This window comes from Motacilla alba, chromosome 3 (genome assembly GCF_015832195.1).
Source record: "Motacilla alba alba isolate MOTALB_02 chromosome 3, Motacilla_alba_V1.0_pri, whole genome shotgun sequence".
Taxonomy (NCBI): domain Eukaryota; kingdom Metazoa; phylum Chordata; class Aves; order Passeriformes; family Motacillidae; genus Motacilla; species Motacilla alba.
This window is the reverse complement of record NC_052018.1, coordinates 81,573,209-81,592,111: the sequence shown is the minus strand read 5'-3', so window position 1 is coordinate 81,592,111 and position 18,903 is coordinate 81,573,209. Positions and strand designations below refer to the sequence as shown.

At 37.0% G+C, this 18,903-nt stretch overlaps 1 protein-coding gene across 5 annotated transcripts in view; it reads right to left on the bottom strand.

Annotated features, from left to right (window-relative positions):
- AKT3 (AKT serine/threonine kinase 3) overlaps positions 1-18,903 on the bottom strand; it is a 154,749-nt gene that overhangs the window by 71,320 nt on the left and 64,526 nt on the right. For all 5 annotated transcript variants that reach the window (XM_038130328.1, XM_038130327.1, XM_038130329.1 and 2 more), the window contains one exon: positions 4,653-4,778. In XM_038130328.1, the coding sequence (XP_037986256.1) occupies positions 4,653-4,778 (126 nt within the window). The remainder of the gene's footprint in view (positions 1-4,652; positions 4,779-18,903) is intronic.

Below are 18,903 nucleotides of genomic sequence, written 5' to 3'. Positions count from 1 at the left end.
TTTGGATACATTAATTAATCTCAATTAAAACAGACATACATATTTCCCTACCCATTTCTTAAAAATGTCTTCAGAATTCTTTAAATCCTAACATTATTCCCCCAAAACCTTTCAATTTTCCTGTTTTGAAGATTTTTAAATCCTAAAAATAATAAAATCTTGTCTCTGGCCCACTGAGAAGTTAAGACTAGGAAAAAGTAGCATAGATTCTCCATTTAGAATAGCCAAGGTTCTTGATAATCACTTCCACAGAGAAAATAAAAAGCAAGATAAAGTTTATAAAAGGTTATGTTTTCAAAGTAATAATATAATAATAAATTGCTTTTTCTTTTAAAAGACAATAAAAAGGGTAGCTGGACCAGAGTGCTTAGAAAGCATTATCTTTCAAGACAGGAAAAAAGTTCCAGGTGACATCATTTTTGGTCAAGGTTCAAAGGATACTGTGAAGGGATACAGCTCTTCCCAATTATTCCCCATGTAAAGATCAAAATGAAGGCAAAGGGCCAACTCTTAGAGACACTTCATCCCAAATCTGCTGTGTGATTACCTATAAACTCCCTGTGCATGCGAGAAGTTGGGGTTTTTTTAAATCAGTGAAGTCACAAATCTTCCTCAAGTAGAACTGAAGTAGAATTCTTCCCCCCTCTGCTTTCCTAAATAATGATGATAATCAAAGACCAAAGCAGTTTACATAAAGCAGAGTTTATTCCACTTACACAGCAGTGGACCAGTTGAAAACAGCATTATGAGGCCATGTTGGATTTTTTTGAGGGGGTGGGAGGGCATGAGGAAATACATCCTGTTACCCAGAGTATTAGTTTTGCTCTCAAAGAAGCATAATGGCGTTTTAAAAGACAGGACGTTTTTATCAGGCCTTTGCCTGTACAGAGAAGTCATACCAACTGAATCCAAAACTATTTTTAAACTGGTTCTGACTGCATAAATGCCTAAGCAAAAGCAATTTAAATTAACATATTTTATTTTGCAGTTGAAGTGGGCTAGGAATGCACACCCACTCAGTTACCATGACTCAGTCAATCAAGAGTATCTGTACAAGCTACAGCAGTTTGATTACTTGCAACTGCTCCTCTCTACCTGAAAAGAGCTGAACTGATTTTGAACCAGACAATTCCAGTAAGCTCACACCTCTGAATCTACCCCTGAAAACCAGTATCACCCGGTTTTAAGTTTTCACAATGAACTTCCCACCCATGTAATTACACCGCCCTCATTTATCTTCAAGTGCACGGTAAGATACCACAGCAGAGCTTTGTGTGAGTCTCAGTGTCAAGGCATGAGCATTAAGGGACTAACAGCCTACTTCATATACACAGCTCTCACAACTCCCATTTGAAAGAAGGTGGTTTTGTTAGGTATAAAATAAGCTAGCTCCACAGGAGAGGAGCCAGTGATTCCTACACACTATTCAGCATCACCAAATCTGACTGATTTGTTCACCCTGCAACCTTGCAGCAGCTCCAAGACGCAGTGCAGGGTGCCCATGGCTGCCTTCCCCGTGCACCCAAAGTTGGGATAGTAGTGGCCACGGGGGTGGGGGGTGAAGTCTATTCAGGACACCTAAGGCCAGCCTGTGTCCTTCCCCAGGGCTCAGCTCTATCCAATCCCACTCTGCCATACTCTTCATTCAACTGTGTTTTATCTTCAGTGCTCCAAGGAAGAGAGATCCCTCATCTCCATTTCAGGCCCCCATGGTTCCCCTGTGTTTTGGGTGGCTGGCAATGGACTGAAGCACATGTGTGCTGCCTCAGTCTCTCCTCTCCAAATAAAGAGTCTATCCGTGCACACACACACTTCCAAATGCCTTCCCCCCACATTTCCTCCTAGAACACCCCAAGGAAAAGGCCTCTCAACAGTCCATTCTATGACAACACATTCCTCAATGAGAAAGGCTCTATTAGCAAAGACATATTTATTACTGGAAGCAGTTTCAGCAGTCTGTAAAATAACTTCATTCTGTCCAGCCTTCTCCTCATTCGCAACAGAGTTCACAGATGACAAAAGACCAAAGAAAAAGGCTCAGGTGTGGAACTTTAAAGTTATCTTGGAAGGAATCAGGGAGCCACACTAGGGGAAATGATACTATGCCTGGGAGAGAGCTTTACTTTTGCAATGTAAAGCTGATGTCACAGTAGTGGAAGGCAGGGGAAAAGTAGCTGCACTATGGAAGTTAATAGCTTGACAGAGCTGCTTAAGAAAGTTTTAAACAACACAACAAGTATCATACAAAGTAGAACTGTGCAAACATTCCCATGTTTAACTCCAACAGTACTACGAAAATAATACCACAGCCTTGGCCTTTTCTGCTTAAATAACAAATTTCAAGCAAGAGCCAAAGATGTCTATCATTTGGAGAGCAAAAAGTAGACTGAGACCACACTCTCACTTTACAGATAGCTACAAAGATTACATGAAGATAGGACTGTAAAGACATATCTTTAAGTCCCTGCCAACCTAATCAAGATGGTATTAACAGTGATCTCACACTCCATCTGCCTGGCTAGTAATTTATGAAAAACGTACTTCACTATTACAGGAAAAATATGTTGCGCTGCTTGTGGCCACAAACCTACTGCAGCAGCTCAGGAACTCTTGGATCAGAGGCCATGAGACCAGTTCTTGACATTTACCAGGTACTTCCCATGAGATGTGATCCATTCATACAGCAATTTTGTTTGTTTATTTGTCCTACTGATGATCTCATCTTCAGACAGATAAAATAGATGATAAAAAACTTACAGTCCCTTGCAATTTAGAGTGTAATACCATCCTGGTTTGATTTTCATCCTGTGAATTCTACACAGGCACTCCACTTAATTTCATGAGATTCTTTTGATGAGTGTTACATCTCCCTATTCTTGCACTGATCAGCCAACATTTCTGATAAAATTACGCCTTTTCCTGTCAGAAAAACAGAAAAAGTCATGCTTATCAAAACTGGATTTTTTTCAATTAATATTGCATGCTTTAGCTTACACAGCCTAAGAATCAGACCTATGAGACTTGCTAGTTGCAGAAAGGATTTTTTTTTTGTGGGGGGGTGGTGGGGGTGGTGATGGTGTCATTTTGGAAAACAATGTGAAATCTTTCCATTTCCATCAAGGCAAAGTTCAGGGACAGCATTCTAATATCAGAATTACATAACAGAACCTCTGGGAACCAAAAAACCCCAACCAAAACCACTACCAACACACTGGTAATTATGCTATAACAACTGCTAATTATGTATTTCTTTGCTTAGCAGAACTACCATTTGGATCACCCTTCTAGTTGCTGCAGAAAGGGAAGACAGAATACGCAATGAAGAACATGGTAAAGCAGGACAAAAAAAGCCCACTGTATTTCTAGAAATTGTCTTTCTGCTGCAAACTAGGGACCAAGTATCTAGAAAAATATTACCTGCTAAAAACGAGTAGTTAGAATATGCAGAGCAATAACTAAGGAATGAATAATGGCCTATGATTTAGTCAATTCCTACTCATATGAACAACTTAAAGCCAACACTGCTTTTATGCTGAATACCAACAAGGCAAAATGAGCCTCTAATGCTATTAGACGGTTTGTACAATCAGTATCATTTTCTACTGCAATCAGCATATGCAATGTTTTCCTCCTCTGGGTGTCAGATGAGACATGGGCTTGGAGCACAAGATTATTTTCTTACCAGATAAAATACACAAATTGCTTTGTATACACAAAGGCTGAGTCAGTCTCAAGTACAATTTTATCAATAAAATAGGAAAATTCAGTCTAGTAGCATTTGTTCCATCTTCAGCAGTGAAGAAGAAGGGAACCCTTTCCCTAAGTACCAATGCTCTTGTGGTGGCTCCTATAATCCTCCATAAAACTAAACACTGCCACTTTTTGTATTGCAGTACACTTAGTACAATTTTGAAATAAATTGGGTAAATTCTCTACTATTCCTGTGAAAGTTTCTAGCTGTGATATTTGCAACTCAGAGAGATTTTTTCCCCTTTAATTTTTTCCTCAAATATTTCATTTCTGTTCAGAAACACTCACCAATCTCACTCCAACAGATCAAAAACCCTACAAATTTGTCTTTTAGAAACATTCTTGGAAAACACGCAATCTTCACTTTATCCAACAGATACACACTTTGTGGCTTTGTTAATATATGCAAATCGTCTGATTGCTTGAAATTACTCATTAACCAGGCTGGAGAGCTGATTACCTGATTATCCAAGAGAAAAATAACTTAGCATGATTTTGTGTCATTTGAAAGTCTAGATAATTTTCTAATTATTTTGAGTTTTCAAGTTAATTCAGAGGTACTATTGAAAAACAGAGAAGAGGTCAGTGATCTAAATAAAGGTAAACTTTGCAGGAATTTTCTTCTTACAGCAATCATTTGTCAAATGTCATTGTTATTTAGAGGCACTTCAGACACACACACACAAAATGAGAACTTAGACATCTAAAAACATTCCAAATGGTTCTTCCATGCTACTGTAGATACATCTTGTAGAGCTGGATGTAAGATTAGTGGTGCATTAGTATGGTACATGGCACTAAACTTGCAGTGTTACCAATAAATTCTGAATTATACACGAAGCAATATGTAGCAGATAATCTGTCAATATGCTGAGAGAATAATAAATACTGGAAATACATACTTGCCACTGAAAAGTTGTTGAGTGGATATGGCAGATCCACATCCTGGGGCTTCTCCTTATAGCCTATGAAAGAGCCATCTGTCTTTAGCAGGAAGTATCTTGGCCGCCAGTTTTTTATATATTCTCCTAAAGGAGAAGAAAAAAAAAAGTTCATTAACACGGTAGAAAAAATCCCAAACTTGAATATTAAAAAACATACCATATTATCAGCATCAAACATTAATTATACCAAAATCTTTTCAGATGTTTTCAATTTACAGAGAAAACCTTAACTCTGTCCAAAAGAAGGGAAAATTGAATTGCAATGGTAAGCCTGGACTGTACAACAATGCCTCTGGAATAAGAAGCTGCAAGTATGGTATACTAATGTAGTATCATTCTGAATTTTATCACACTATATTTTTCAAATATCCTGCATGCTTACACCATAAATAATTTATTTTTTTTTCAGGGGAAAAAACCAAACTCTACAGCTTGACTTTTAAAAACCAAATGAAATCTAAACTGCTACAAGGTAGAACACTTACCCTGCTGAGCCAAACCAAAAGTCATTAATTTTCTCAAAACATACACTAAGCAAATACAAGGAAATTGAGGGTAATGGAAAAACCTACACAAAATATACTTTAAAAATATAACTGAAAGCAAAAGGAATAAACAAGAAAAAGTAGAAGCCAATTACCTTCTAAGAGGTAAGTCCACCAATAAACCTACCATGCCACCTTTCCCCTACCCCAGCCTGAGCAAAAGATTCTACATTCTGAATCTATGAGGAATTTAGGATCAGAAATATGCAGAACACACAACTCCTTACTTAATGCCACTTATTTGCTATTAAGGGTAAAAAATTTCCTTAACACTATTATACTTTACAATGTCACACCAGAATTCAGTAACATTTCATTTTTAGAGTGCAATTACTCAGTTCAGTACAGGTTAGTTTAGATTTGCCCAACTTCCCTCATCTTTGATTTCTATAAACTCTGCAGAGTAAATAATGACTATCACTAAAGCTTTATTTAAAGTCCCTTTCATCACTATACATGTGAATATTTTCAGAAAAAAAAAAAAAAAGTGTATTAGCAATGCAGAATTTCCAACAAGGAACCTAGGATTTCTCACCATTTGTGAGATGCTCAGAAGAAACCATCCTGAAGGCTGCACTGCTCCTGGGCTAAGTCCCAGCCTGGCAGTGCCCTTTACTACCTCAGCACCTTGTTAGCCACAGCTACACAGCTTTTAGGCCATTCAAAAGTCAGGAAGAAGTTTATATCCAACTAACATGGAGGTCACTTCATTAAAGGGTAATCTAAAAATTCATTCATTGCACCTTTGCCTTTCCATCACAGCAATCAACTAATTGTCACTGAAGTTCAACATGGGAATTGCTGATATGGCCTCGATGAACTTGAGCACAGCTTGTAAGGATTTTGACAATACCCATGGCTTAACAAATCCAACTACAGCCACTAACATGTCCAATTTTCATGTACTTAAGCAGAGAAGGTGAGTATGGAATACAGGATGGAGAAGAGAAAAGAACAATTAACACTGGGTTATTCAGGCTGGCTTATGTAGCAAAACTCTTCCTATTTAGTCCTGCTTCTAGATAGCAGGGTACTGGCTTGACTTTGCTATACAGACATTTTCACGCAGGTAGAAAGAGTTGAAAAAGTCCAAGTGTGACTTAATTTGACCACTAAATGAATAGAGCAGATATGGCACTAGTTACATTTCCATTGATGCAGAGCTTCATCTCAGGCCTCTGGTTCTACTTTGGCTGGGAACATCCCTACTAATACTTCCAGTCTGAGCTCATTTCACAGCAGGAAATCCCAGTTAACATGAAAGCATGCAATAAAAACCAAATTAAAACAAAGAGGTACAAGATACTTTATAAGTTGAAGAAGAAACACAAATGCAGGGTGGGAAAACAAATGCGTACCTTTAACACCAATAACAGTGAAAAACTGTATCAGCATTACATGAAAAGCAACAAATTAAGTTTGCTGAATACCTGAACATGAAATAACCATAGGTCTAAGTAAAGGAATGAGTCATATTTTAAAAATATTTAAAATATGCCCTGCAACAAAATTTCTGAAATCTGCATGGACTCAAAAGTTGAAGCCAAAACAAACCCTTATGTATCAGATCATCCAATATAAGTTTTTTAAATATTAACACCCTAGTTGCCTTCTTAAAGAGATTAAAAAGAGAATCTTCTGTATTTTTATAATAAATTATTTCTCACTTCATTGTAAGAGTAAGTGAGAGAAAGTGCCTTTACTGGGTTTGCAAACTATGCAGATCTTAGTCTTACCTAGAAGGCAGGCACCTACACCTGCTGAAGAATTCAAGGGCAGCATGGAGACAATATCAACATGCCTAAAGCAGGTCAGCCATCCAAGGGCTCGGGTTTCAAGGAGAGTCCTCCTTTCTGCAAGGAATAAACTGAAGAGGGAGATAAGCAGATTCTGCTCTATGGATCAGGGCTGATAGGGTAAGTACACTTGATAGTCACTCAGGAAAGAATGGCAGCCTTTGTTTGCTTACATACACTCTCCAGAATGAAACCTATTGGAAAAGGAGACCATTCTAACAGGTGGCCTCACAGAGCCAGCACACACTCCTCTGATGCTTACTCCCTCTTCACCGCTTAGGACAACACTTTAGGTTGAGTACCCAGTAGCAGCCAAACACAGATTCTCTTCATCAGAAAACTGGACAGATTTTTAATATCCTGCTGAGTTATGCAGCGATGCTATGCCTGCAGAAGAACCATCAGAAGAGCAGAACAGCACTTTCAAGCTCCTCTGAAGAGAGTTAGCAACTCTGGATTAAAGCTAGGACAGGTATGTACCAGTTCCCTATGAGCATAGCTGCACCGCTGTCTTCGGTCTACAAAGCAGAGCCAGACACAGAAAAAGCAATTTTAAAGCAATTGCAAAACACTATGGCTTAATAAGGATCCATATATCTGTTTCACAGACATATTTCTTTGAAGAATGTTTCTCCCAAATGGTTTCCCAACATGAGTCATGCTCAGACTACTTTTTCAAAACATCTATACGAACGTGCATACACACAAACCTTGGTTTTGTCTTGAAAATACCAATATTCTAATTCCTCTCCAAGGCCTATATGTGAATATTTATCATCTGCCCTGTATTTATTTTGTAATTTAATTAACAAGTGGGTGAACACTTTTGAAGACTAAACGGTGGTATCAATGAACAGTTCACTTAGCTGCTCAAGTGTGTTAAGGGCTCTCAAGAAGCACTCTAGGTGCTCTCTTATAACTGCATTCCTTTTGCATAACCTGCCTAAAGACAGAAAAACATTTTAGTCCATACTTCTTAATACACACGCTTACTGATTCCCCTTGAAAGAAATTCACCATACAAAAAATGCTAAAGCAAAGCAGAGTATTTGAAAAGGAAAACACTTCCACATGTCTTCTAACATAGCAGCCTTGCATTAAAAAAAAAAGGTATTTCCCAGTATTATCAATATTAAATCACTTCAAATGTATTTACAACGTATGTTTATTAAATACCACAACACAAGTAAACTAGAGGAAATTTTCATGTGAATTTCTTAAATCAAGTGAAAAGTAATTCTACGAGAGAGAAGTTCAGGCAGGCTAATCAAAACACAAGATATCCTGACAGTTTAATAAAATGGAGCTGCAGTATTTAAAAAAGCAGTGGATCTGCTATAGAGCAATAATCGGTCTGTACCCTGCTTCCTGCTGAGGTAATGTAAGTTAAATTATTGTTTTGCCTAAATTCACACCCTTCTAAGTTGAAAACCACATTCTTTTAGGATTTGTTTATTAGACAGTAAGAAGAGGTCTGTAATTGCAACTACTGCAGCAAAGAAAGCCAAGTATATCCTACATCATTTTAATTCTAGGCAAAGTTTTTCAAGCTACTTGAGGAAAGTGGCACTAGAATATGCATCTTGCTGATACATACAGACAATAAATACATACACACAAAATACAAATGTCATGTTGTTGGGGTCTGCTTTTTTAATTACCACTGAGAGAATACACCCAAAAGATTAAGTAAGACAGCAGTATGTTCATGAAGCACATGAAAATTCAATCTGATCTTCATGCAAAAAGCACCCTCGTAACATGCAACTCTTTAATTAATGTTGTATTTAATAATACACTGGCTAACAACAGCAACAAAGAGTGCTTAATGAAGGTTTGTTTAGAACATGACCCTCGTGGCTGCCTCTTTATTTGCCTCTGTATTGCAGCCTTAATGATTTTTCTTTCTTTGCCTTTGACAGCCAGTAACAAGAAACCTGCCTTCAGGACATTTCACAAAATATATTTATTCCAGTGATGCAATGCTGGTAGTTTTCCTGCTGTTGAGAAGCTTTAGAAAGGAGTGCTTTCTAAGAAATCGTCTGAGTAGTAAAAAAAAAAATCTGTGTTAGACAAAGGTATCACCCAAAAGTTTGCAATTTTTTTTACTTTACCTCACAACTCAAACTCTCTCTTCAAACACGTATTTCACCTCAGATTCAGCAGTTGCTGTTGTCAGTCTCACCATTTGTAATCTTTAAGCATGTGGAAATTTAGAAATTTTTGAAAAATTAATGAGTAATTTAAAATTAATGTTATTATTTTCAAATGTATTTTTAAAAAACCACTTTGGCGAAACATCTACATTTTTCAATATGTAAATGGTTTCAGAGGTGTGAAGGAAATGTCTTTAATATACAGTGCTGATAAGCAACAGAAACCTGAGTTCAAAAACTTGCTTCCTTAAAAGAAGCAACAGCTGCCACACAGACATAAGTGAGATTTAAGGGGTGAAAAAAAAAAAGGAGGGGAAAAAACCCTCCAAAAAGAGAACACACCAAAATTCTGCCTCTTGTCTGTTTCATCAATTTATGGATTTAACAGAAATATTACACAAACATTGTCTCCTTTTTTTTTTTTAAGGGACTTCTTTTGTTAGATCAAGCTCCCTACAACAACATTTAATAAATAGAGGAGAAAAAACCTGAATTTATCGAAGAGCATTAAACTACATTATATAAAGTAAATCACACAACTATATGATTTTTTTTTAAGAAACAACTGTAATTAATGTCAGGTCAAATAAAATTATCAGAAGTAGTGCCAGTGGTTTTGAGATTGAATTTCCTTACCTTGGCCCTCTGAGGGCAGTGTTACCTAACACACGATTGGAAGCATCAGCAGACTATTTCATTAAGTCAGCAGACACTAAGTAAATGCAAGCACTTCTGTTAGAATATTTACTTATTTTTAATTTCATTATAAGAAATTTGCAGCACAGTTCAAAGCTTTTGCAAAAAAAGAATGTTTAAGATAACTAAAAAATATACCAATCCTCATAATTTATGTCCTTCAGTCTAATGTATGTAATAATACATTAAGCAAAGTATTTTACAAAATCTTATTGCATAGTAAAATTTTAAATGAAACAGTGATTTTTCCTAACGTGCCTTAGCATTTTAAAAGGTATTTCTATTAGATGCCCTCTCATAAGTATTTGCTAGCAGTTCAAAGAAATGCAAAATTTGGAATTACCACTTTCTGATTCTCTCTTACACTGTAAGATGGTGATTATTTATTTATACTAACTGTTTTCCCACAGTTCCCAGTAATGCTGAATGACATTTTGAGCACATCTGTGCTTGAATTAGACAAATTATTTTTTCCAGTCCCAGCTGAGAAATAGGAAACATTTCACGATACATGTGGCCATTAGCTTATACCACAGCTAGGTTTCCATTAAGTTTCTTGCGAATTGGGAAGTTTAGGTGAGAAAGTTCAAGTACCTTTTGCTGTCCACAATGTCACAATAACTCAACTCAGACAGAAAACTGCTCAATTTATGCCCAGCTATTTACAGGTATCTGGCCAGAAACCAGTGGAAGCCCCACAGATGTAAATATTCTGCAGAAAGCAGCGAGCAGCCTCGGGTGTGAGCTCCAGAAGTGCCTCAGCTGAGCAAAGGGGGAGGAAAGCAGGGACAGCCCTCTGTCCTCCATGCCAGCCCAGATGCACTGAAGAGCTGGCAAACAGTAGATTCTTTGTTCCTGAAGCAGCACTAAGTAGTGACCAAAGGAGAAGGGCTCCTCCTGGCAAAGCAGATTCCTTCCAAGCAGAGGTGCAGTGGCAGGCAGGGAGCAGCGCTGGAGCAGCTCTCCATGCTTTCAGGAGCATCTCTGCAGCTAAAGTGATGGGGAGGACCAATCTCCCCAAAGGAAAGATTTTCCTGCTCTTACTGTGGGGTTTTCTTCCCCTCAGGTCGTGAATGCAATGTACAAACATATTCCAGGGTTCTAGGGTTCAAATCATCAGCCACCATGGTTTTTTCATTATGACTGGTGGAGTGAGTCATTGTCCTATCTTGTACAAATGCAGCAGCACTTCAGCCCATGCTATTTATTCAATGATTTCCTGTTGCATTAATAATCTTTCTTCTAAAACATGAAAAAAATCTAGAGGAAAGTATTCAATAACAGAGAGACAGACACACCATTATTCACACATAAATGCAGTTTTGAAATTGGGCATCTACAATATCCACTCAAAATTACTAATGTGTTTTGGCAACACATGGAAAATAAATGTTCATTTTCATATGCATGCAATTTTGTCCTTTTAAAAAACCATACCAGAAATATTGAGTGAGCTGACATCCTGACAAATTGAGAATTGACCTTTACCATGCCCATTGTGAGCCAGCAGGAAGAAAAACTTGCCAGTTTCAACATCACTCTCACTTCCCCTTCATTCTTGAAGGATAAGAATTAGAACAATAAATAAATTAAATAGCAGTTGCTATTAGCACATGCTGTCTGGAACAACAGAGTCCTGTATTGCATCAGCATCTCTGAGCAACAAAGGTGATCAATATTTTCTAAATATGCTTGCTATTCAGGAATGGAAAACCAAGGTCTGTTTTCTGGAAACATTTAGGAATGCTGCTCACATTTTTTAAATATCTCTCTTGAACAAGGCAATATAAGATAAAAGCCAAAAAAATGCTGCACTATTTAAATGGTTTTCAGAGCAGTTTTTTATTTTTAATAGTGTTAAGCTATATTTATGTAAATACAAGCATTCTAAATATTGTTTCACATATTTTTATAGCTAATGTTCTCAGTACTTTTAAGTATATATATTTTTTAAATATTTATATATTTTTAATATAGCACTATCAGCATCAAGTGGTACTTTGTATAAGAGAAAAAATACTACTTTCTTTTCTTCTGCTGTTATTAAATGCTAGTAGACCAAAGGATCTTTTTCAGGTTTTGAAAATATTTTAAGAGTAGGACAAGCATACAAATATTAATCTATAAATTACAGTGAATAAGACAGTCAGTTACCTCAGCAACAATTTAAATTCATGTTCTTGGTAAAAATGTATTAAGTCAGCTGATTAAAATAAAAATACTTTTTACATGTGGCCAAGTTGACTTAAACATCTTCATATTATCTACTTACAGCATTTTGTAAAACAGCTAACACCGGTTTACACAAGAGATTTCCAACTATCCATTGTTTGCAAAAGAATATGGCGAGTTTGACAATAGCATTATCATTCAACTGAGTTTCTTTAACAGATACGTGTGTTGTCAAAAATTATGTGACTTTTTGCCCCTTCAAACTGGTACACTTGCTAGCATGTTTTCACAAAGCAAACCGTCTCACTTTTAAAACTGGCACATCGCAATAATTTTAAAATAGCTCCTCTGAACTTTCTCCTTGTCACTAGGTGTGCTCCTAGCCTCAAACCTTGCTAGGTGCCAAAAAGCCAGCACCAACACCATTCACCTACGTTACTTCCTCAAGGCACATCACTGAAGTCAACCCTTTTTCTTTGTCACTTAGCCTGTATCATTTGCAAAAATCAGTACGAGAGAAGCCCAAGCATTCCTCAAAGTGCTTGAGCTGAACACCTCATTACTGCTGCACACATCAGGAGATCTCTTTGGTTGCATGAAGTGCTTCATGATATGCAGCCTTGCAGCACTGCCCAGAGTAAATGAGCTTCCCACCAGCAGCGATGGAAAACATAAAGCGCCACAATTCTGGGAAGAAGAACCAACAACCCAACTAAAAGGCAAAAAGCAAATCTCCATTTGCAGTGCTGGTGACCTCTGTCCAGGCTCAGATGCAGATCGGTATTTGGGCAGGAGGCAGCCACACCTGAATTTTCAGTTAAAACTGACATAATCCAAAAGTGACATCTCCCACTCTGCCACAGTGATGACAGAAGGGCACAATAAATGCTCCCATCAGTAGTTATTGTTATCAAGGACCTACAGATGCTTATTAGATTTAAGATGGAAGCAACAATAAAAAGGAGTTCCTCAACTTTTGTTAAGGGCTTGGTGGGAAGCACTGGTAAGGTTCATTCCAATAATATTTAAGTCATGCTGTAAATGACCAAAAAACCCTGATATGTACTGATAACAGGAAGACATGTCTGCAATCCATATCCACAATGCATCTCAACCACTCTTTGCATTTCTCAGTTCAGTGCAGATATCTGAATGTTGAATGTCACGTAATATTAGAGAAGAAAATGCATTATTTTAAAGTTTCCACTTTTATCTTCTAAGTAAGAGATCACCTGTATAACAATGCTTTCATTTAGCCTTTCTGGGCTAACTTAATTTCCCTCTCTGCTTATGTCCTTTCTCACATTTCTTTCACAGTATCCTGGAAACTCACCATAATCATTGAACAAGAAATAAGAAAGGATTTTAGTGAAAGAAAGAAAACCATATTCCTACAGAGCGATCCAAATTTATTTTATGTGCAACTGTCAAACAGGAAAACGTAAGTTATGCCTGACCAGCTCCTTGCCTTCAGAGAACAAACTGGAAATAAGATCAAGCGCAAGAGAAAATTAGTTGCTAATCTCATTCTAACCCTTAGCATACTCTGTAATACAAGACAATCACCAATTGGCACTTTCTGCATAAGAAAAGCTCAAGATGCAGAAGTAGGGGTATGCAATGTACCAGTCTTGCAGCAGACAAAGCTATGTAAGAACTTGCAAAGCACCTGTCCCCCAAATGTCTGAGACTGAAATAACTACATTACTCTTTCTACATCCACAAGTACCAAATTTGTTAAGTTGTTGCTTTGGGTTTTTTTTTAAGCTCACCACATGGAGAAATCAGAAGTTTTCTTCCCTATCGCAAGAAAAGGCTCTTTTTAGGAATAAACAACGGAGGGAGGGAAGATATTAAACTCCTGAACTAATTAACAGAAGTAAAGGAGGCGGTGGGGGACAATGATAATTAATATGTACCCTCCTCCTAACCAAATCTCCACATACATTCATTCTGTATATGCACACACAACAGCAGCATCATAAACCGTCTCAAGTTCTTGCCATTATTCAGTTCGACATCTGCACATGTTTATGCGTCTCTCCAAACAACCTCTTGAACACCCTGCTGGAGCTGTCATTTTTTTCTTCTCCCTATCTGGCAGATGGCAAGTCAACAATCGGCATCAACAGCAGCCGAATATCTCCCCCCTCCATCCAACCCCCCTAAACAGACACAATAATAACTTCTTTGTGCTTCCCCACAATGCAGCTGCTTAAACCATTTCGCTACAAGGCTGCTTTGCCTTAATAAAAAAAAAAAAAAAAAAAAAAAAAATCCCTTCTGTCAAGTCTAAAAAGCAGCATAATGTTAAGCAAGCTAAAGCCACAGCACAGCTGCAAACGGGCAGACACATTGACAGCTCCTCCCTTAACAAAGCCCTGTGAATTGAAGGGGGTTCATCTGAGGCTCACACAGTAATTAGTATAAAAAAGTCCGACAGCCTCTATTATGCTAGGAAAAAAAAACTGGACAGAACTGGGCTGCTGTTTTGCGTCAAGAGTTCTGCTGCAGAGTAGATAAATCATGTTGGGTTTTTTTCCTCTCTTTTTAAAGACAGTAATAAGGAGGATGAGAGAAGCTAATTTGAAAACTTGGACACAGTAATTGTACCATATGGTGAGCATTTATCCCTTCTGAAATACACGCTAACAGTCACTTACATGCACAGTGCTTTGTTTTACAGTTGTTATTCTCCCTACCATATTCATAAAATGGATCTGAATATCCGATACTCCAGAGAAGTTGTGTGTAATTAGCAGCAAAACTGCCTGTGCTTAATATATTGGCCTACCATAGCAATCCAATTAATTGGAAAATCCCATGCCCCCGAATTTAAATAGTGTCCACTTCCAAGGACTTTATTTCTCTCAAACTGGCTAAATATCACACATTATAAAGTTCAGAGAAGTAATTTATTGACACTAATACTCCTTGATACTGTTGGCTCTAAAACATATCAGCATGAAGTATTTTTCTTCTCATCCACACAGTATAGAGGAATTAAGTCAAGAACCATTTAAGAGTAACCACAAAATATTTCAGTTCCATCATATTTGGGACAGGAACTACTCCGTAAATTAAAGGTGAAACTGAACTTCAACACAGGGCACGGGAGGGAGACAAAGACTTCAAATGCACTCCCTCTCCTCCACCCCCATTTTCTTCCTGGATCATCCTTTGAAATATTTTTGTTAATAAACCAAATGCTTAATTCATAAGGACCTGCAAAAATTGGAAAAGATACCATCCAGCCCTTAGGATCTGCTTGCTCCTTAACACATACTTCCAGCTTTTCACCCCATTCTTACAACCAAATCATCATGGAATCACAGGAGATAAGGAACCAGCTCAGGGGAGCTGGGAAAATGTAGGTTTCTTTACATAAAGAAACACTGTAGTGAAATGGTAAAATTAATCAATCTTAAAGTGCTGCTTTCAGAAAATAAGATGTAGTAAACTTCCAAGCAAGGGAAATAAAAAGAAACTCGAACAGATTAGAAGTTGGAAATTTGGGGAAAAATTAACCAAACACAAAATGATGTCTACAGCTGAGCATAATACACTTGCAAAAAACCAGAACATTTTCTTTTCATTGGTTTTCACCTCAGAAGACCACAACAGAATCTACTTCAGGTAATAGAAAAATACTTTCAGTCACTCTAGATCAAAAAGGAGGTATTGGAGCTGACTGTTAGGTACTAAAGAGACCCAGAACTAGGCAGAATACATCCACAGTCACTAAGAAATTCTAAGAGAGGTGAAAGCTACAGGCAGAAAACAGCTATCCTTCATTGATAACAGTTTGACTGGAGGATTCTAAATGGAGAATTATACCCCACAGCCCCAAGGAAAAAAAGAAAAACAAAAGGTCAAAAAAATCTTGAAAATTTCAAGTCACTTGGCTGGATGACAATCAAAGAAAACTCTTTAAAATTCTAGTTCTAATCACACAAACACAAACTTACATAAGATAAACAAGGCAATACTGCTTTTGAGTAGAAAAATGATGCTCATCATATGGGCTGTCTTTAAGTATGTCAAGAAAATATAACAGAGACTGATAAAATCTATTTCATCTTTTAAGAAAAACTTTTAATAAGTTTAAAGAAACTAACTGTGTGAATGGAAAAAAAAAAACAAAAACACGTGGTGGAACAGAACAGAGAAAGTAAATTGGGTAAAATGAGGAGATCAAATAGGATTACACAGTCTAATGTTCAACTTTCAATCCATGAGGCTCGACAGTTTTCTGTTAGGAGCATTTTCAGTCAATGTATACAATGATCTAGGGTTACCACTGCATATACTACCTGACAGTAAAACTATTCGAGTTTATTAGGAATGTGAAGAATTTCAGAGTGGCAACTCTATGCCAGTGAGCTGAGAAACACCAGACAAAATACATTGAAGAATTACTTGAATTAATAAACAGTTACAGAAATAACCTGAAATGCTCACACACTGTTTAGTTTTAGATTAACCACTAAAGAGCAATTAATACAACCCTCTTTTAAGTATGCAACACTGAGAGCAAAGGAAAATATTCTCATTTGTAAAGTTACAGAATTTTACAAACACTGTAAATATTCCAAGGTAAACAAATAAATTACAGTTTTGAGAACTACATTTTTTAAAAATTACTAGACAACAGAAGAGCTTCAGAGACAAAACACACACACACACACACACACAGAGAAATAACCAGAGTTAGAGAGAGGCGAGAGAAGCAGAGTGAGGAGAGAAAGACTGGATTAGGCTTCACTTTCAAAGGAAGGACTATGACAAAAGGGTTTAACAACACAAATGGCCAATAGCAGAGTATTAGCCATTTAACAGGAACGCATTTTCAGAAGAGTTCAGGAAAAGATTTTCAAACATTCTGTATCCACAGTCCTAGCTGAATGCGGTAAATTCACCCCAAAACTAGTGTTTTGCACCATGGCAATGCAGCCACTCTTCCACCAATTCAGCACCCAATCCTACCAGCACCTTTAGGAAAAGCCAACCTCTCTTTGAATGCTGTGACACATTTCCAAACTTGTGTGAGCACTTTTTCTTAAAAAACAAAAATCTCACAATCAGGAAAGCGGAGTAAACATTCAACACAGACATGTTCTTCCTTTAATTGCTATGCACCTTTTGTTCTAGCACAAATCAGGTATTAGCCAGGAGTACTGAGAGTGAATGAAAGTCCCAGTCCTTGGCCACTTTGGTTCACCTCAAATCCAGTAACAATAGTAATACCAGGGCAGTCCATTTGGGAAGGTGAGGAGCAGCTGCAAAGGAAGCATGCAGTGCATCCCATGTCCCACTCCACAGCATCAGCACTGGCACCCACACGGCTGAGACAGGTGTAAGAAAGCATACCCCAGGAAAAAAGGTTTTGACCAGATCAAAACGATTTCAGGTCACAGTACAGCTAGTATCAGCACAAAGGATAGATGGGAGTAATTGGCTGGGGGCAAGAACGATGCAAAAGAAAAGGGACATCAGCATGAACTTAGGGAAGATTAACTACTAATTAATCAGACTGCTGCTCTGCCTTGTGAGTACAATTCTTGTTTTCCAGTCAAGCTAGAAAATCAGGTTCAAGTGATTCAGGTTTCGAAGATCAACTGCATCTCTAAGCGATGAGGCCACGATGGTTCTGACAAACTATTAAACCAAGAACTTCCCAAATACAATTGCACGTTCTATACAACCAAATTATGGCATACATGTCAGAATATACTCTGTCATTTACTCTACACAAATACACAGAAATTATAAATTAAAAATGTGTAAACTATACAAGTCTCTGTACTCTGACAAATAACTGAAAAATCACTTAAAATGCACAATTAGAAAAGCCAGAAATACAATACTTCTCTGTGTATTTGTTAAATAGTTATTCCAATTTAATAATATTACAAAATTTTAGCAACTTAGAGATCCCAATATAAATTGAAATTTTGAGTTAGCTGTAAAATATGTCCTATCCTAACAGTACTGCTAAGAAGATAAGAACAACTTGGTCAGTAGTTTCTTAAATTTACAGATTAAAATTAAGGAAGAAAAAAAAAAAAAAAAAAGAAATCCCCAACTCCTTTATAACCTCAGAATTCTACATATTTCTAAAAGCTTTTACTGCCTTAAATTTAATAAAACAGCTCATAACTCCCCCATAAGAACCATAACACAATTCAGTTCTAATAAACAAATTTTACATTAATTTATTTTGCACTATTTAATTATATTACAATTCAAATAAATATTCATGCAAATGAGGTGTTAAGAAGTCTTTTGTTTCAAGTTTTTCCAGCCTCTTAATAATAAGAAAGCTTGACTGAGAAGCAAAAATGCAAAATTATCAGCCCTGCCATTTTACTAGCACGAAATTTTTACATCCTTTTCAGTTATTTTAGGAACTTTTAAAATACAGCTATAAAACATGACCCCCAAAATTCCAGCCACAAGATGGAACTGAAAAATGACTGACCTGGATAAGACATAGTAATTTATCTCACCAAGCTCAGGATGAAGTTTGTTACTCTTTTTTTCACTAACAGACCAATCTTGTGGTTTCTCTGCTATTAGCATAAAATTTCTTCCTAATCTGACTGCTGAAAAATGCTTAATGACTTAGCCTCCAAAACAGTCGAATAACTTATAGGATGACCTTACTCAGCAAACTCTACAATTAGTTTATTCAATGCAGAAGTGAAATTTCATACATGAGAAAACACTGATAATCTCCTCCTACATCTGGCTTTTCTGAAATTCTGATTATACATACAATAATTAACTGCCACCAAATATTTAACATTTGTGACACCAAAATAATAGGGACCCATACGGAACT